This window comes from Geotrypetes seraphini, chromosome 16 (genome assembly GCF_902459505.1).
Source record: "Geotrypetes seraphini chromosome 16, aGeoSer1.1, whole genome shotgun sequence".
Taxonomy (NCBI): Eukaryota; Metazoa; Chordata; class Amphibia; order Gymnophiona; family Dermophiidae; genus Geotrypetes; species Geotrypetes seraphini.
Genome location: NC_047099.1, coordinates 29,910,986 through 29,931,240, shown reverse-complemented (window position 1 = coordinate 29,931,240; position 20,255 = coordinate 29,910,986). Strand labels below are relative to the sequence as shown.

At 44.0% G+C, this 20,255-nt stretch overlaps 1 protein-coding gene across 6 annotated transcripts in view; it reads left to right on the top strand.

Moving 5' to 3' along the window:
* The first annotated feature begins 1,560 nt into the window (after positions 1-1,560).
* The window catches only part of CAMTA2 (calmodulin binding transcription activator 2), a 144,121-nt gene continuing 125,426 nt past the window's right edge, over positions 1,561-20,255 (top strand). For 4 of the 6 annotated variants that reach the window (XM_033924889.1, XM_033924891.1, XM_033924890.1 and 1 more), the window contains exons 1-3: positions 1,561-1,683; positions 14,577-14,691; positions 16,433-16,536. In XM_033924889.1, coding sequence (XP_033780780.1) covers positions 14,661-14,691; positions 16,433-16,536 — 135 coding nt within the window. In that variant the 5' untranslated portion in view covers positions 1,561-1,683; positions 14,577-14,660. Of the gene's footprint in view, positions 1,684-2,003; positions 2,027-14,576; positions 14,692-16,432; positions 16,537-20,255 lie in introns of those variants that run through there. The other 2 variants (XM_033924886.1, XM_033924887.1) reach the window with 2 other exon arrangements.

The following is a 20,255-nucleotide window of genomic DNA, read 5'->3' as shown; positions in this document are numbered from 1 at the left end:
AATTGATTTCCTAAAAAAATCAGAATTTTAGGGCAATAAAATAGTAGATGGTCTTAATGTTCCTATGTCTAGGTCAGTGTTTTTCAACCTTTTTATACCTATGGACCGGCAGAAATAAAAAAATTATTCTGTGGACCGGCGGTTGAAGAACACTGGGATAAGTCGTGGGCCAGACCCCGCCCATCTCTACCCAATCTCCACCCCAGTCCCCGCCCCCCTAATAGTACTAATTGCACCTTGCATATCCCGTACCTCATCTGGAAGCCTTCCCTTTGATGTTGCAACATCAGAGAGAAGGCTTCCAGTTCAGGCGCAGGATGCCCGTAGGAGCCACTGCTCGTGGCTTTGTGCACTGAATCAGTGAGGAAGAGGGAGCTGGCTCGAAGATAACGCCGCATCGTTCGCACCGTGGATCGGCGGTTGAAGAACACTGGGCCAGACCCCGCCCATCTCTACCCAATCTCCACCCCAGACCCCACCCCCATAATAGTACTAATTGCACCTTGCACGTCCCGTGCCTCATCTGGAAGCCTTCCCTCTGACGTTGCAACGTCGGAGAGAAGGCTTCCGGTGCAGGAGCAAGACGCCCGTAGGAACCACTGCCCGTGGCTTTGTGCACTGAATCAGTGAGGAAGAGGGAGCTGGCTCGAAGATAACGCCGCATCGTTCGCACCGTGGATCGGCGGTTGAAGAACACTGGGCCAGACCCCGCCCATATCTACCCAATCTCCACCCCAGACCCCGCCCCCATAATAGTACTAATTGCACCTTGCACGTCCCGTGCCTCATCTGGAAGCCTTCCCTCTGATGTTGCAACGTCGGAGAGAAGGCTTCCGGTTCAGGAGCAAGACGCCCGTAGGAACCACTGCCCGTGGCTTTGTGCACTGAATCAGTGAGGAAGAGGGAGCTGGCTCGAAGATAACGCCGCATCGTTCGCACCGTGGATCGGCGGTTGAAGAACACTGGGCCAGACCCCGCCCATATCTACCCAATCTCCACCCCAGACCCCGCCCCCATAATAGTACTAATTGCACCTTGCACGTCCCGTGCCTCATCTGGAAGCCTTCCCTCTGACGTTGCAACGTCGGAGAGAAGGCTTCCGGTTCAGGAGCAAGACGCCCGTAGGAACCACTGCCCGTGGCTTTGTGCACTGAATCAGTGAGGAAGAGGGAGCTGGCTCGAAGATAACGCCGCATCGATCGCACCGTGGACCGGCGGTTGAAGAACACTGTTTTGGGCCTGATGCACGTGCTGGCCCTGTGGACCGGCAGGAAATTTCTGTGGACCGGCCCTGGTGACAGTGCCAGCACCTATTAGATCTAGAATTATCTAACTTATTCAATCTAATCTTATACCTCCCGGCACATTTTTTTTTTAACACTTGTCGCCTTGGCGCTAAACCCTCGAAGTCTCGGCCAAAGCCGCCTCCACGTGCAGCCGCCCAAGCCAGCTCGTGGAAAGTCGCCACGCGCATGCGCCGGCCCTCGCGCCCTCCTCCGACGCCGTTTTTTTCCCCTTCCCCCTTCCTCCTCCTGCCTTCCTTTGACGTAGCTTCCTGTTTCCGGGAAGGCGGGACGCGTCTGAGGAAGAGCGGTTGTGTCAGAGGGGACGGGTCACCCGAAGAAGGAAAAAAAAAAAAAGCTGCGAGATTGGCGGTGGGCGAGCCGAGGCGTGAGTCTGACGGTAGGGCTTTCAGGGGAGCAGCGGGGGGAGGGGAGACTCTGAAGGCGCGTGGTGGGCGCGCGAGGGCAGCCGAACGCGCGCGGCTCGGGGGCGGGGGGGGGGGAGGGAGAGACCCTGGTGGCTCTAAGGAAGAGAGATAACCTGGTGGGGGGAAAGGAAAGACGTGAGGGGAATAAATGGGAAAGGAACCTGGAAGAGGGAGGTGGAGGGGGGGGGAAGAGGGAGAAGGGAAGCGGGGGAGGGAGGGAGAAGGATGCAGGAAGAGAGATCTGGCGGGGGAGGATGCGAGGAAGAAGACACGTGAGGGAAGTGTGGAAGAATGATAGCGAGTTCTTGGAACCGGGTGAGGGGGGAAGATGCGAGGAGGAGACTTGGAAGGGGATAAGGCGGATGGTGGTGGTTGAGGGGGAGGAATGTGTGTGGTTCCCCCAGAGGATGGGGAAGGTCTGACGAATAATGGATACAACCCTAGGCGTCTGACGTGATTTTAAAGTGGATCTATGAGGGCATTTGGATGATGATGATGATGATGAGATCTTGCTTTTTGGTTCTGCCTGTGCAAGCAACGTGCAGTCTTGTTGCAGATTCTCTGGGTTTTGGGTTCCCCCCCCCCCCCCCCCATTTTGATTTGCTAGGCTTCTGTTTGCAGGACTTTGACTTCTTTTAAGGGTGGGCTCATATGATGGTGGTGGCACTGGCTAGTGCTCTTATGGTTAGAAAATAATACCTGATGTATGTCTGTTATTTTGTGCTAGAACTTTGTCTTGGAACTAGAAATAACCTCCCTGATTCCCCATTTGGCTGTTAGAGTGCTTCTGGGTCTGTAAATTGTTTCCACATTAGTACATAGGATAATCCTTTTATCATTTATTTTCCTTTTTCTCATTTTGCTCTTTTTTTTGGGCACTGGCATCACTTTACTGTATTTTAAGAAGCTGTAAAAATTAAATGCACTATTAGAGCAGGTATACTGTTCCTCTGTGACCTCAGGATCCTATTTAATAACTTCAGTCTGTGTGGGACTCAGTAGCTGAGATAATATCAAAGCACAGATGGGAGGGAGGAACTATTGAACATGGATCTACTTTGCAAACTTATGGGCTGTATATGTAAAAAGAGTGCTACCAGGCACACATAGGTTGTATAAATATTTTCGAAACACATCTGTGAAGTATATTTATATTTATTTTTTTCATGATAAGTGTTATGTAAACATGTAGATATACATGTGGTTCATTCCAACGTGAGGGTCTCTGGATTCAGAAAAACTAATTTAAGATGGAATAGTTAAAGAAGTCATTAGATAATTGGAAAATATTTTAGAGGAAACAGAGCAGAAACTAGAAGGATATATAATGTAAGATGATATTGTCATAAGGCAACATTATTTTAGGAATACAAATAAAGATAAGACAAAAAAAGCTGTTTTGGTTTTCTGAGATAGCTGAAAAAGAGGAAAAAATGCTAGCATTCATAAACTGCAGCAAATCATAGAAAGAGGAGGACGGGCAATAATATGTGGAAAAGGGTAAGAGAAACTGGGAAAGTACTGTAGTTAGAAGATGGAAATGAAAAGAAACTGGGAAAATAAATTTTTTGAGAGGTATGTGTTGGGAGAAAATGCAAAAGTGACTGATTCTGAGATGAGGAACACTGTAAAGAGGCTAATGAAGAAAAAGATAATTAAATACAGTATTTGATATTTACTGAGGAATAACTAGGAGCAGGAATGTAGGAAAGTGATTCAAATAGATATAAAAGTAAAGGCAGACTTCAAGCAATTTTGTTAGACGACTGTTCTTATGATGAGCTAGCTGAACTAAAGAAGGTTCTGTCCAACATCATCGCTTTATCTTCCAAGCCTATTAAGGGAAGTTCTGGACATAGGCAAACTGGACATAGGTTTAGCTAGGCTCTCTCAGATGTGCTGAGGACTCGGGAGCTTTGGATTGCCAACGGTCTGGATTTTTTCAGGCTTCTTCCAATTTGTAAATTAAGAGAAAGGAGTTGGGACCTTTTTGTGGTTACAATGAAAATGGTTTAGATTTTATATATAGGTACTTATTTTATATGTGACGCAGTGGAGGGTTAAGTGATTTTCCCAGAGTCGCACAGAGTTGCAAAGAAATCAAACCCAGTTCTTCCTGTTTTTTGGGGGCCACTGCATTAACCATAAGGCAACTCCTCCACTCAGAATGATGGCTAAAGTGATATTTTTCCAGTGAAGAGACTGTGGCCTAGATGCACTAAAGAGGATCAGTAAGACCTTGTGGGTCTGCTCAGATCCGATTTTTGGCCAATTCAAAAAGAACTATTCATGTACTAAAAGGTTTGCATGCAAATGATTCACGCAAGTTTGTTGTAATCCCCAACTCTGCTGTCCGATTGATTGCTATGATAGCGGCTCTCGCACATGCCCCGAAAGCAGCCTCCTGCCACTCAGCTGTTCAGGGCAGGAAACTTTATTTTTTTTTAAAATGGGCATAGATGCTGTGTATGCTACATATACACAATATGTAACTTATAAAAAAAAAGCCCTCCCCCCCCCCCCCCCCGCTAATGACGATCCTCCCCGATGAACGCGGCACCAAGAATCCCCCCAAATTGAAAATTTGGCAGGAGGGATACTCATGGACCCCCCTCCCCCAATAACTTTTCAGAGAAATTAGAGCAGGAGGAAAGCTCAATCTGTCCCACTCAGAGGCTTGCCAGTCCAAAATGCCAGCCCTTCACCTTCCCAGTGCATCATGTGATGCATGGGGAGGGGCATAAGGTCATGATTGGCTCGTGTGCCTAAGGCCCCTGCCCTCCCAATACAAGGGATTAGCTTGACTCGCACAAAATATTTGGCCATTGGAAAAAAAGCCCAGGCAGACCTATCGGTAACACAGACCTGTCATTTTTTTTTTTGGAATCACTAAAACCCTTGTTGCTTTTTTTTTTTTTGTGTGTGTGTATAGCCAAGCAATGTTAGTGCATCAATCGCTTGGCTAGTTTGCATGGAGTTTTAACTAATTTGCATGGCTGGATAGGAAAATGGGCGATCAAAGGGAAAAGCACACAGTGAGTCGGTTTGGGCATGTGGTGGGATCCAGCCAACGGAGAGGCTTCTAGGCACAGAAAGGAGGGTCTGAGCTGCAAGGGTTTTGGAGACTAAGCCCTGCATAGAGCTGTGGAATCAATGAGTTGTAGAGGAATGGGATAGTTGAAAGGGAGTAGGAATTTAAGAAGAATGGGAGAAAGTGTGAAGGGTCTGCTGCAGGCTGAGGAATAGAACTGGCAGTAACTGTAATAACTTTGCATGATGGTGTGGAGGTGGAAACACTGCCTGAGAGAGTGCATACACTTATGTTTGTGTCTCTGACAGGGGCAGTCTCATAAACAGAGCTTCCCTAATAAAATGTGGGCAGAGCTTCCTTTTGAAAGTCCACTGCTAGAAATGTATCTGTGCACAATACTACAGGTCTCCTTCCAAATTCATGGGGGTTAGGGGCGCAGCCCCCCCCCCCCTCCCGCAAATACCATAAATCGTGAATAACTTTAGCACTTCTACAGATATTCCTCTCCCCTGTGGCAGCTCCCCAGGACAAATGGCTGGCCTTACTGGTTTTTACAGGGGAATGCCGGCAGACTTTCAGTGTTGCTCCTTCCTCTGTTGCCACTGCTGTGTGCAGCTGGATTGACAGTTATTCTCAAAGGGCAGTGTGGGACTTTCTTGGCTACATGTGTGCTGATGAATGTGCAGTGACCCACCTCTTAGGACACAAACTTCCTGTTTCCCTGAGGTCAAAGTGCTGTGGATTTGTCAGCACGCATGCAGCTGAGGGGATCTTACGCTGCCTTCTGGAGATGGCTGTTGGTCCATTTACACACGGTGATGGCAGTGAAAGAAGGAGTGGTGCTGGCAGTCTTTGGCTTCCCCCCTGTGGGGGCAGGCTGCAGGGAACAGTATGCCTTCCGCCTTCTAAGGATGACTGGCTACTGTCTCCACATCTTCAGTTCATCTGTTACAAACCTGTAAATGAAAGAAGTTTTCAGCTTGGGGAATTTACCCAGCTAGTTAAGTTTACTGGGCAAATTTCTTTGAACACTGTCCTAATACGTCTTTCTCTCTATCTATATATCCTTTCATAAACACCAAAGAAAGTGAAACTTTTTATCTTGCTGCTTCCATTTTTGTGAAGTTTTTCCACATATGAAACTTTGTAAATATATTCCTCATCCCTGGAAACTAGGGTGGTCCAAAAGGTCCTTTTACAAAGCCGCGTTAGTGGTTTAATGCGCGTAATAGCTCGCACTAAACTGCGGGTTGCGCTAGACGCTAATGCCAGCATTGAGCTGGCATTAGTTCTAGCCACGTAGCGCGGTTTTAGCATGTGCTAAAACCACTAACGCAGCTTCGTAAAAGGAGCCCTAAGTTTATGGGGACATGACCTCCACAAGTTTATTTTTGTTCTATGTCTGACCACTGTTAATATTCCAAATTATAAGCCTTTTGGTGAACATTTAGAGGCCACTCAACAATGTTTAATACATAAAATGCAAGTACAGAATTTTATATTTAATTTTCCATCTAAACCTGAATTGTGAGCAAATATACATGGAAAGAAGTTAAAATACGTGGCGGGGCATAAGTAAAACAAACGTCTAAGTCCGTTTTGGGCCTAGGGCATTAGTCGTCCAAAGTCCATTCTCAAAAAAATATGTTCGAAATTTTTTTTCCCCAAAAATCATCTACTTCTACATCCAGTCGTTTGATCGGCCAGACTGCTAGTACGTCTATCTTTATACTACATTCGCATCCAAAAAATCGTCCAAGTCCCAAACGCCTAGAACAATACCTTTTGGATATGGGAGGAGCCAGCAAAGTGATGGACTGGCCACCCACATGTGTCAAAAGAGTAGTGGGGCACCTTACAGGGAACTTCAAATAAACAGCTCATCACAACTCCCTTTCAGGTCATGGTGAGCCCCCCAAAACCTACAACCCCAATAGCCCTTATGGCTGCAGGTGCCACCTATATAGCAGTACAATAGGGTTTTGGTGGACTCACATTTTCCATCATGAATGCAGTGGTTAGAGTGGCTAATGGGCCTGGGTCCTTCTCTCTGTGGTTCACTAGCCTACCCCCAGACTACTTAAGCCATCTCTGTGCAGCTCTACTAGGCTTTCCTAAGCCAGATGCTGATGTTCTGTAGGCAGGTATGTACATTTTTATTCCGATTTTTATAGCAATGTGGAGGGGTCTGTAATTTGTCTCTGCAGTGGTTATCTAGTCACTTTGGATACCTTCTGGGCACTTAGACTTATTTTTAGATCGCCTAAGTCACAATGTATAAGTTCCGTCCAGGCAGCCTCGAAAATCTTTCGATTATCCCTGCTGTATGACTAAGTCTAGGTCGGCCCACATCCCTCTCTAACCACTCCTTTAAAAACACCCCTTTCAGCTCTGGGCGCACAGTGGGTTTTTTTGGCCTAAAAAGTCACTGAATATGTCTAAAAACCCATTTCAGTTATCAGCACTTGGACGACTTGTCTTTTAGGTCATCCAAGTGCCGATTCGGATGTGGTTTTTAGATGTAATTCTGTTTTGATTATGAGCCCCATACTGTGTTACTTATAGCTGAAAATAGACTTGTTGGCCTAATGATTTATTATGCATTGCTCAATGTTCAGGGATGACTGGTAACTCATTATTCCTCAGTAAATACAAAATGTTTGTTGTGTGCGAACGCTGAATGGTATACTTATATTTAGTTAGTATTCATCAGTGTGGCTTTGGAGCAAGTTGGTTAGGTCTTTCTATGCTGAGAAATAAGGTGAAGGAGGAGCTGCTTCTGCTCCTCATTCTTTGTGAGACTTGAATTAAACTGCTGTATTAAGACAATTGCTCTTTTAGCAGAGTCATTGACTACTGTCATTGATGATGATGGCTGCTTCAAATACTAGTAATTTGGATCATCTCTCCAGTTTGCAAGGTCTTTAATCAGAAGTTGTTGAGCCTTTTCTTGTCCATTAGTGTCAAGAATACTAAAAAGGACATAAATTCTCTTTGTTGTATATGATGCCAGGCTGATGGGACCAAGTGACTCAGGAGGGCAGTCGAGACATTTCACTAAACTTGTGAGATTGTGGAAGCTGAAGGTTTGCCACCATCTTGGACTTTACTTCATTGCTTACTTAGTCTGTCATCAAATAAGGCCAGACCAGCCAAAATTCCTTACAAGTACCACAGATGTCTGGTGAATGTTGATGCAGCCTTGGCAACAGCCTTGTTTGGATATTTCTGGAGTTCTGAAAGCAGAAGTAAGTCATTGAGCGATGGTTTTACAGGAATAGATGCTTCATGCCAGTAGCGAATGTAGATGAGGCTAACAAAGAGAATCAGTTCTTTGCTGCCCTGCCTTTCTTTGGCAGTAAGAAAGATCTGTTGGAACAGAAGTATCTTCGCCATCTACTGTGCATGGTGGAAGAGAGCTCCGGGAGCGCGAAATGATGGATTTGCATCTGGATAACTTCCAAGAAAAATTAAACAGAGCCAAAGAAACTCCTTATAGTCTTCCTTTTCATGTGATGCATTCAAGGCTGTTCAGAAGAATGTTGCACTTTCTTTCCAAAGGACTGTTATGTGTGCATCAAACACATCATCCGCAGCAACATCATATGAATCCTGGTCTTTGTTTGGCTAATTTTTCTGAATTCTTTTGAACACCGTAACATCTGGTCCTCCACTAACTCCAGACAGTTGGGTGAAGACACTTCCAAGCACTAGTTCCATCACATGATGTCGATAGGCAAGCCATGCGAATTCTTGTCCTACTGATGATTCAGTAAAGGTGCATGCATTGTTTCTTCAGGCCTGTATTGCAGTTGTATCAAACGCCAGTCCCTGGACTCGTCTCCAAAGAGTTCATTAATCCAGTACTGTGAGACAGACTTCAGCTTCCTATTTGCCAGTTGCACTGTCAATTTTTGGAACTCCGAGTAACCTGTCTTCTCCATTGACAGTGACAAGTACTGCAATTCTGTGGATCATTTCTTTGCTTCCTGTAATGTCCATGAGGAGTTTTCCATCCCAATGCAGCAATAATGGAGTGTCTGTTTTGTCAAGGAATTTATCCTTCTGAGTGGCTGCCTCCCTTGAACTACGAACATCGGAGTGAGCTTCTTGACAATATAATTTAATTTACATCATGGCCAAGTGCTTTGGCAACATCACCAGAGACAAATGTGGTACCCCTGTGTGTCAAATTAACACTGATGCTCTGACAACTTCAGGATGTGCAAAATGTACTCCTTTGACTATTTTGACCAAGAACTGGAATAAGGGGTTCTGCTGACTTCAAAATCAGCATCTAAATTTGAACAACTGTCAGTCAACTTCAGCGATATTCTTGGAATCAGATAATCCACTAGTCAGAGGGAGAGAAGTAGCAGTTGGCTGTGTAGAACTACTGACAATGACATTTTCTGCCCCCTACTTTGACTGCAAACTTACTAAATTGTTCTTCTCGCACTCTCTTTCTATCCTCTTTGCCAGACATGCTGCATGATGAAACATCTTGCCTCTGCATGATTAAAAATTGTCTTTAATTTTCATTGTGGCTAATGTATCACTGGTAGCATTGGTGACAAGATGTTCTTTGACGGTTTCTTGATTCATCAGAACACGTTTGTTGCATCTGTGCCAGTTCCTTTTTAGCTTCTCATATTCATCATAAAACTTCAGCAATATGTGAATCCCTGAGTCTATTTGCTGATTTAGTATTCTTGCTTCAATCGAAGAACATCCCCATTGGTTGGAAGATGTGAACGGAACAGTTCATCGTTGCCCTTTCCTTCAGCAGTGCTTCTAGTTTTTGACATTCTTACTTCTTAGTTTTTATCCTAAAATGTGGCATCCAAATTGGTTTTCAGCTGCCTATTTATCTCTAAACTAACTTTCTGCTTTGCCTTAGTACTAGTGTTAAGTTGTTTTTATTCAAATAACAATAAAAATATTGTTGATAACAGCTTCAAAGAAGAGGCTACCAATGGAGGCACGAATAATTTTCAAGTTCTCTTGCATATGTTTCAAGCTGGTTTGGGGACTAGCTCCTACATACCTGCTACCTCACTTCATTCTATACAGCCCTACGAGACAAACCAGAAACAGCAACCTATTTGCATACCCAAGCATTACCGGCTGCAAATACAAAACCTTCCTGGATAGAACTTTTATGTACCAAGCAAACAAACAATAACACTGGTTAGACAGCTACATAAAAGGAGCAAGACTGACATATAATGCCTTTAGAAAAGCCATAAAAACTGCCTTATTCAACAGAATTATCACCTAAAAAAGTATCTACACCTAACACTACATATGTCCACTCCTGCTTTTAAGTCTGACATGTCTAACATATTTTGCTGCCTTTTTAAGATTCTGTTTGCTGTATCTCTCTGCCTTTTTGTAAGACTCTTTATGCTCTTTGTAAGATTCTATATGCTGTATCCCGGACTTTTTGTAAGATTCTGTATGCTTTTTGTAAGTTTCTATATACTGTATCCTGGACTTCAAAATATTGTAACTCGCTGACTTGTCCAGCTCTCTTCAGTGTGAACCGCCTAGAAGTCTCACGACTATGGCGGTATAGAAGAATAAAGTTATTATTATTATCCAACCAAAATTAATTAACAGTTTCTTAACACGTTACCACATTGTTATGATTAGGCTAGCCAGCCACATTATGAGAATATTATAGGATCACTAGTCTTTAAGCCCTTTACATTAACGGGTGCTAGAATAGAGTGTCTGTCTGTGTTTCTTTATCTCTCTCTCCTTGGCTGCTGTCTGTTTCCTTCTGTCTGCCCCCAGCACACACCTCCCACCCAAAGCAGCCCCCTTTCCCTCTCCATGGCCCCTTCTGTCTCCCCCAGCACACCCCTCCCCCAAAGCAGCCCCCTTTCCCTCTCCCTGTCTCTCCATGGCCCCTTCTGTCTCCCCCTAGCACACCCCTCCCCCAAAGCAGCCCCCTTTCCTTCTCCCTGTCTCTCCATGGGCCCTTCTGTCTTCGCCCCCAGAGTAAAACTGTCTGTCCCCAGCACACCTCCCCCCCCCCAAAGCAGCCCCCTTTCCCTCTCCCTATCTCTCCATGGCCCCTTTCCCTCTCCCTCTGGCCCCCTGAATTAATCCCCCTGCTTACCTGGCCTGCTCCTCTTCAAAGCAGGCCACGATCGTGGTGGCCGTCCCCAGCGAACTTCGCAGGCCGCTCCCCAACCCGGAAGCACGCTCCCCTGACACGATCCCGTGCATCAGAGGGAACGTGCCACCGAGGCCGGAAAGTGGCCCGCGAGGCCCGCCAAAGCCGGCCACAATTGCAGGCTGGCCCGAAGAGGAGGATCAGCGGCAGCGACAGCAGCGGTGAGCGAGGGCGGGAGGTATGGTTCCAGCTTGGTGAGGTGAGGGCGGGAGGTCTGCTGAGCTTCCTTCGGGTTGGTGAGGGGCGTGGCCAGAGTGATCATTGGCCGGGTTCTAAAATGGAACATGGCCACGGATCACACCACGGCCGCAGTAATCACGCTTTTTTAAAAGCGCATGCGCCACTAACCTTTTATTATATAGGATGAGCAACCTCTAAATTTGTCCCAAACTACTTTACATGAGGTATAGATATTCAGACTTGTGGAAGTATGTTCTGATGAGGTTGAATTTTTATCATAGTCCAGTGTTCCGCAAACTTTTTAACACCGCGGCACATTAAACTCTGCATTGGCTGGAGGGCCTCCGGCAGCGCACGAATGTTGAAGCAACATCGCGTGCATGTGCGAAGGCCATCCAACTGCGACCCAGAGCCTATTTCTATGCCAGTAGGGGTTACTGACGGAGGGGAGGTGCCTGCGCCGGCTGACATCCTATGGAACATGCCTTTTGCCGCGAGAGGCAGTCAGCTGGCGCCTCTCCTTCTCGCCAGCATCTTGTGGTACGCCTGAAATCTGCCGCAGCACGCTAGTGTGCCACAGTGCACAGTTTGCAAACCACTGCCATAGTCTTATGGCCCACCCTACTGGGCACCTCTGATTTGTACCAGAGGCAATGAAGGGTGAAAATGACTACCCAACTTCTTTTTAGTTCTTGGCTCATTGCTGCAGAGCTACCAAGTTCCAGGAGGGAAAGTTTTTGGCCAGTTCTCTGTTTGAACTTGTATTCCGATTTAGTATGCTATTTGTAGTCCCTGATAATACCAGGTGAAATCAGTGGTTCACATCTCATTGTTAGAAATCCAGGACTAGGTCATTCTCCCTCCTGGAACTGGGTAATTTGGCAGTTCTCTAGCTCTAACCGTTAAGGCACTCCATTTGAAGCTTGCACTTATAGCATTCACCTGCTGACTCACAAAAGATTACTGCCTTATCTAGGCTCTGCACTTTCCTTGCTACAAGTTTATTAGTATTTTATATACTTCCTATCAAGGTTATCTAAGCGGTTTTACAATCAGGTACTCAAGCATTTTCCCTATCTATCCCTGTGGGATCACAATCTATCTAATGAATGTACCTGGGGCAATTTAGGATTAAGTGACTTGCCCAGGGTCACAAGGAGCAGCGTGGGATTTCAACCCACAACCCCAGGGTGCCACCGCGCCACACACTTCTCTTCTGGAGAAGTAAAATGTTTTTGTTTTTTATTTTTTTTGGGGGGGTGGATCTCGGTAGGGGGTGGGGGCGCCACAAATATAGTGTAATGTTAATCTGGCCCTAGTTCTGGCAGCAGTGCTGTCAAATCTTTTCAATGCTTCTATAGAGTTGAGTGGTTCTGGTATACTGGAGATAGGCAAAGTGTTCTCTTCACAAAAGCAGAAATAAGGAGCAGATTGACACCTGCATCTCAGTAGAGTAATGGATGATGGGGTTGCAGCAGTGATCTTTACTATGAATATTGAGAAGCATACAGTATGCTTTGTGTAGTTTAATTTTGTGGTTAACCATTATATGTTGTTATATTGTGTGTGTATGTGTATATATATATATATATATATATATATATATGAAAAATAAGTGGGAAAATGGTGTTACAATTAGTACTATTATGGGGGTGGGGGGGTCTGTGGTGGAGATGGGGGGGGGGTCTGGCCTATGACTTAGCCCAGTGTTCTTCAACTGCTGGTCTGCGGACCTGTGCCGGTCCACAAAATAATTTTTTTATTTCCGCTGGTCCATGGATGTCAAAAGGTTGAAGAACGCTGGTCTAGAATGTCTAACCTATCTACTGGAAAAGATATTGTCAAGGTAAGAACATAATCTCTCTTTACTGAAGGGCTGTCTGGTAAGATTTGCCTCTGAGGATGATACTAAAATCTGAAATAGAGTAGACACCCCTGATGGTGTAGAAAACATGAGGAATGATAATATAGTGAAACTTGAAGAATGGTCTGAAAGCTGGCAGCTAAGATTTAATTTTAAGAAATGCAAGGTTATGCATTTGGGATGCAAAAACCCGAGGAATGGTACAGTTTAGGGAGTGAAGAACTTTTGTGCACAAAAGAGGAGCAGGACTTGGGTGTGACAGTATGTGTTGATCTTAAGGTGGCCAAACAGGTTGAAAAGGTGATGGTGAAAGTTAGAAGGATGCTTGGATGCATAAGGAGAGGAATGACCAGTAGGAAAAAGGAGGTATAAGGTACAAGTCTGGAGACTGCACCTTCTAAAAGATTTAAACAGGATAGAATCTGTCCAGAGGAAGGCTACCAAAATAGTTGTTGGTGTCATTATTTTAAGAATAATTTTGATTGAATATTGAGTTTGCAAGATGCCAGGAGGTTGCCTCACTGTTGCCTCTGTGAAGCTTCATCCTGCAGAAACTCCACTTAGGGCATTGATCTTAAACATATGGCCTCAGAGTTGTATGTGGCTCCTGAAGTCTTTCATTGCAGCCCTCAAACAGTTGGCTGAAATACTTTTCATATCCTGTAAATCTGTGAAATCTTATTCGTATGACAAATTTGTTTGAGAAACCGCTATTTGTGAATTTTTTTCCCCTTACCAAAGGTTTAAGGCAACCTGTGAAATCTCATTTATATGACAATTTTGACTTGTGAAACCCAGCCATGCAAGTTATATAATTCTATATATATTTCATCTGCGTCTGGCAGATTCTCTTTGTTGTAAACCGCTCAGAACTGTTAGGTATAGTGGGTAATAAATAAATTATTATTATTAATTTAAATTTTGCCCACTAGTTATAGTAGCTGCAAACAATCTCTTGTGTGTTGCTACTGTTGACAGTACAAAATAAATTAATTTTTTAAAGATATATCCTTGAGGGATCCTGGCAGGGATACAGTTTGAGGGCTGTTCTGGAATCAATTAGTATTAATTTTCGTACAATACCCAGTCTGAGCAAGCAGGTTAAGGCGGTTTACAAAATTAATAGTGTGTGTAAGCTTGAAATCTTTAGGTGGCCCTCAGAGCTTTCTCACATTTTGGCCCTTTACATGAAAAAGGGTGAAGTCCACTACCTTAGAGTATTCCTCTGCCCTGACCTGTTAGGAACTACAGTTATGAAAATGTTTATATATTTATAATACACTAAAATAACTGGCTTAAAGGCTCATATACTATGATAAGGCTTCTTTCATTTCCAGAAAGCACTGATCTGGCTTGGAGAAAGGAGTGCCTCCTTATACTATGCTATTAGTATGTCTGATGTTTGTTAATGTTTTAAATTTTGTGTTTTTTTCTTATAACTTGCTCAGAATTGTAGGATGTTAGCGAGTAAGAAATTTTAAAAATAAATGCTGGGATACCAGATCACTGTTGACTTGAGAAGGGTGCCTTATAGCACTGCGCTAGGTGAGCGGTAATTGTTCTCATTTCTCTCAGTGCTGACACTGTCCCTTTCTTCTCTCTGCAGGTACCTGGCTGGGTCCATTAAAGGTCGCATTGTTTTGAAACAGCTTTTCCAGTATGTGAAGTGAGCAGGTGGAGACCCTTAAAGATGAGTAACAAGGAGACAACAGAGGTGTCTGGTGAGTATAGTCTAGATTCAGGGACTGGAGGGGAGTTACATTATCTGACGAGCAGTGAGTGGTGGTGGAGAATATTTGTGTGTTGGAACGAGAAGGCTCAAATACCTAAACATTAAATCCAATTCTATTATTTCTAATATGTCCCCTCTGAAATTCTTAACAAACTGTATGTTATATTGTAATTTGCTGCATTTTAAGTTTCTACATACTGTAATTTCACTGACTATCTGCATATTGTAACTCGCTGATTGTCCAGCTCTCTTCAATGTGAACCGCCTAGAAGTTGCACGATTATGGCAGTATAGAAGAATAAAGTTATTATTATTATTAAAGCAGTAGTTTGTAATCTGGAGTCTGTGAGGCCATTGCGACAAGTTTTCCAGAGACCAAAAATGTAGATGCTGAGGAGGGGAAAAGGCAGGCTGCCCATATTTCTAAGGAACTCTGCTCTGAGGTGGCTTCTACCTCATCCCATGCCGCCCATTCCAAGAGAGGATAACAGCCTCTAGGAACCCAAATCCGAGCAGGAAGAAGGGGAACAGAATAGGTGATTTGCTGCCTTGAAGAGCCTGAATTATCATGGAGAGGAGGTGGTGGATGCTATCACATGACTCTGAACTGGATGGAAAAGAATATGGTTGATCACTACCACCAGAGGAAGGAAACTGTGCTGCCACCAGTACAGTGTATTCTCGCTATCCGCGTGCTCTGTATTCACGGATTTGCTTATTCATGCAAAATAAAGAGTAACTTATTTTCCCTATACACAGATGTTTTTGCTTATTCATGGCTACGCAGAGTGTAGTTAGTACAAGTGCAAATGAGTGTGTTCCCATAAGGATGAAGATTATTCATAGAGTTGTACATGAGTATTGTTTGTTTGTTTTTTTAATTTCTTTATTCATTTTTTCATATTACAACAAGTGTATCAGAAAAATACATATAATCTTATAAACACACACTTGATTTTCCTTCATGAATACTTTAAGTACAATATATCATATTCATATTTTTATAATGTTTTAGATAATATGTAAATCATTTAATATGTATGACAAATATAAATAAAATAAAAAAGCCCCCCAAGCCCTCCCTTCCTATTTCAGAAAATCTAACCTAATACTTCAAAATGCTTTAATTAAGTCATACATATTATGAGGTAAATACAATAATACCTACCCAGATCCCCACTTAACAAATCTCTTATTATTGGAAAATGTTATTAATCATTACAAAAATCTGCTAATGGTCTCCAAATCTTCAGAAATTTACCAAAGTAACCTTTCTGTGTTGCTCTTGTGCGCTCCATTTTATATATATGGCATACCAAATTCCACCAAAAATTATAACTTAATCTAAGACTGTACATACTTTTTATACAGTATTTTTTTTTTTTTAAGTATAGTAACACTGTAGAGCTAAACACATCTAAAAACCTGTTCACTTGGTCATCCTAAAAGACAGGTCGTCCAAGTGCCAATTGAAATGGCTTTCTGAATTTATCCAGGAACTTTTTAGGTCTTGCGCCCAGAGCTGAAAGATCATATGAGTATTCTTCAATTCACTTTATTTTTAGCTTAACATTATTTTTAGCTTAACATTATTTTTTCTTCCCGTTTCTTAACTTTATGGGCTTCTGTTGGAATTGGAGATGTGCATAATTTAAATCTGTTTACTCTGGTGGGGTAAATCTGCCTTTGGCCTCCAGAAGGTGACTTGATTGCTTTCATGCCCTTTACAGAAAACAAGCTCCAGCTGAAGTTCTTCCTGCCCAAGGAACTACTGGAGTGTGTGCCCTGCTGTGGGCTCCTGCCCAAGGAGCGACTGCGCTGGAACACCAATGAGGTATGGCCACCAACCTCTTACCGTTCACCTCTCTGAGGGACTAATCTTGGAACCCCCTACCTTCCCTACACATTCACTTGCATCAGAATCACTTACTATGTCTAAGCACTTTCACTGTACTTTAACGCTATTGAGGAAGAAATGACCACGAGTAGTATTTACAGAACATGAGAAGGCCTAATACTAATGATTACTAATACCGTGGATGGTATCTTGTGCAATTCATCCTGCTGCAATTTGCAGAGCGGCTCTTGGTCCTCTCTTCATAGTTTTACCCAGTTTTACCAAATGGATGTGGTGGCGCGTTCTGCTGCCATTTTTTCGGGACCTCTTTTTTGTGAACAGGCTCTTCTGTCCCTCCCTAGCTTCCATGGCTTTGGTATGTCAACTAGTGTATAGAATCTGGAAGGGACGTAACAGAATGGAAGATTAGGTTTCTATCTAAAATAATCTTCTTTCTGTTAGTCCCTGGAGAATTCCATATGACCCAGCCTCTCTGTTTACACTCAGTGGTTTGGAATAGCCTGCTTCTTTCTGCCTCGGTTATTCACCTTACAGGCTTGAAGATTATCTAGCCAGTTGCCGGTTCCCATGGGGAGTTTTCTTTGAGCATTCACATTGCCAAAGGCTCTTTCTTGGGGTGCTCGTTGCACCCAGCAGATTAGTTCTACATTGTTCAGTGTTTTTTCCCCGAGTTCCCTTTGTGCCTGTTTATTATGTGTTGATATTTTGCAGAGTATACCAGTTCTCCACTGTACCCCTTTTGTCCTGGATTTACATATATGTGCTTGGCTTTGGGACTGAACTGATTTTACCACAATGTGTGCACAATGTGTTCTGAAAAGATGTGAATTCTTGCAATACCCGGACTGTGGGTTTTATATACTGCTGTTAAAAAAAAAAAAAAAAAAAAAAAGTACATTGATCACCTACAGTGTCGTAGAGGCCATTAGGACCAATCATTCGGGATTGGGAAAGTTGATCATGTATCTGACTTCTATGTTAAGTTGCATTGGGATTGCACTGAAATACTTAGTTGATCGCATTTCCTGGGTTCAGTTCATTTTGGGGATTTGAATGTCCCCTCTTTATGGCAAGCAAGGTTGACATTGTTTGTATAAGTTATTATATTTAACAAACTTAAATTTTGTCCAGGAATGTTTGTACCTGTCGATTTAACTTGTCTAAATTCATGTTTATGAAGATATGTTTCCCATAATTTTGTATTTTTATCTAGTGTACATCGCCTAGAACTTGGAATAGGCGATTAATCAAATTTTATAATAAACTTGAAACTTACATACGGCCAGAGTGGGGTCGTTTCCTTGTGCTGGTCCTGAGATGTGGAATAACATTCTGCTTTACATTAGAAAGCAGAATGATTTGAATATTTTAAAGAAGCTCTTAAAATGAAATGTGGGTATTGAGCACTTATTTTATCCGTTGGAGCTGAAAAATGTGCTTTGGAAGATATTTTGTAACTGTTTGTTATTTATGGATGTTTTTTTAATGACGATTGTGTGTATACTTAGTTTATAGTTTATTTATTTATAGCAGTTACATATCATCAGAGTCTCACCCCTCCAAAAAAGAATTAAAGCTTTTCTTGCTGTCCTAACTTTACGCACTTACACTTCTCCCTCCGCTGTGATAAGGGATTAACAGACACGAAACTACAGAAAAACTGTGAATAACTTTTTCATATGTTATTCGCTGTTTTCTATACATGGTGGGAGACCTGGCCTGTTCCTGAAGGAGAGGCAAAACACAGTAAAGAAAGTGCTGAGAATCGGCGATTTCTCTTTGCAAGTTGATGTAATTTAGGGGGAGGAGCCAGCAAGCTAAAAACCGCAAATAATCGAAACCTCGATTGCTGAAACCGCAAATACGGAGGGCGAAGTGTATTTAGATGGTTAGTGGACTGAATGTTGCTGCTAAATGGCTGATTTGGTGCCCTGCCCTAATTCCGCCTTGGCCTACTCCTAATTTAATTGGTTAGGGCAGTGTTTTCAACCTTTTTTGGGCAAAGGCACACTTGTTTCATGAAAAAAATCACGAGGCACACCACCATTAGAAAATGTTAAAAAATTTAACTCTGTGCCTATATTGACTATATATAAAGTAATTCTCTTGAATAGGAATCAAATAAACACAAAGAAAGTATTTTATAATGCTGCCACCGCCAACAAAACCGTTGGCGGCGGTGGCACTCAAGTGGCTAAAGAGCCGCAGTTTGCCGGCCTAGGGACAACACTGGAGGGTGGCCAGCTGTGCACCCCCTTGGGACGTAAACCCGGGGTGGGGCAGACCGCCCTCCCCCCACCCTGGTATGCCACTATCTGTACCTCACTCCCTCCCTATGACCAAAAATTCTCCTTTCTTCTATTCCCCGTGTACACAACCATCTCTTTCCCTCCCTTCCTCTCTCCAAAGTCCATGCCTTCTGTGTCCAAACACTCATTCCCTCCCCCACCTCAGCATCTCTTTCCCTCCCTTCCTCTCTCCCAAGTCCATTTCTTCTGTGTCCAAAAACGCATTCCCTCCCCCACCTCAGCATCTCTTTCCCTCCCTTCCTCTCTCCCAAGTCCATTTCTTCTGTGTCCAAAAACGCATTCCCTCCCCCACCTCAGCATCTCTTTCCCTCCCTTCCTCTCTCCCAAGTCCATTTCTTCTGTGTCCAAAAAACGCATTCCCTCCCCCACCTCAGCATCTCTTTCCCTCCCTTCCTCTCTCCCAAGTCCATGCCTTCTGTGTCCAAAAACCCATTCCCTCCCCCACCTCAGCATCTCTTTCCCTCCCTTCCTCTCTCCCAAGTTCATGCCTTGTGTCCAAAACGCACTCCCTCCCCCCTTTTGTGTTCCGTGTTTGCCTCCCAGCCCATCTTTGCAACTTTCTCAGCAAAACGAAGCTCAAGCCGCGAGGCTTGTCTTCTGCTTCCTGCCTGCGCTGCCGCACACAAATAGCCGAACGGAAGTATTCTCCGACGTCAGCGCTGACGTCGGAGGGCAGGCTTTGCTTAAGCCCTCCCTCCGACGTCAGCGCTGACATCGGGGAACGCTTGCGATCGGCTATATGTTAGCTGCAGGGCAGGCAGGAACAGAAGACGAGCCTCGTGGCTCGAGATGTATTGAACTCCGCGGGTCCCCCGTCCAGCTCTCTCCTGTCCACGTGGGGCGGACCGCCCCTCTCCCTAGACTGGTGGTACTGCCCTGATGGTGGCCCTGACCGTACGGCACACCAGGCAATATCTCGCGGCACACTAGTGTGCCGCGGAACAGCGGTTGAAAAACACTGGGTTAGGGGATAGCCAATGAATAGTGATATTTTGCTGTATACACACTCGTCGCCCCATTCAGCATGTAGGCAGTTGCAAATGGGAATAACCATCGATACCTGATGTTCTCCTTTCTCATATACCAAATAACTCCCAACATGTTTGTGCGTCTCTGCGATGTGACAGTAGACACATCCTGAAAATTTTCTATTTTAGTCCTAGCTGCCCCACTTTACATGACTATGCTACTGTCATCTCTTAAACATAGAAACATAGAAATTGACGGCAGAAAAGGGCCATAGCCCATCGAGTCTGCCCATACCAATGACCCACTCCCTGACTTTTACTCCCCTATAGATCCCACGTGAATATCCCATTTTCTCTTAAAATCTGACACGCTGTTGGCCTCAATCACCAGCTGAGGCAGCTCGTTCCAATGATCGAC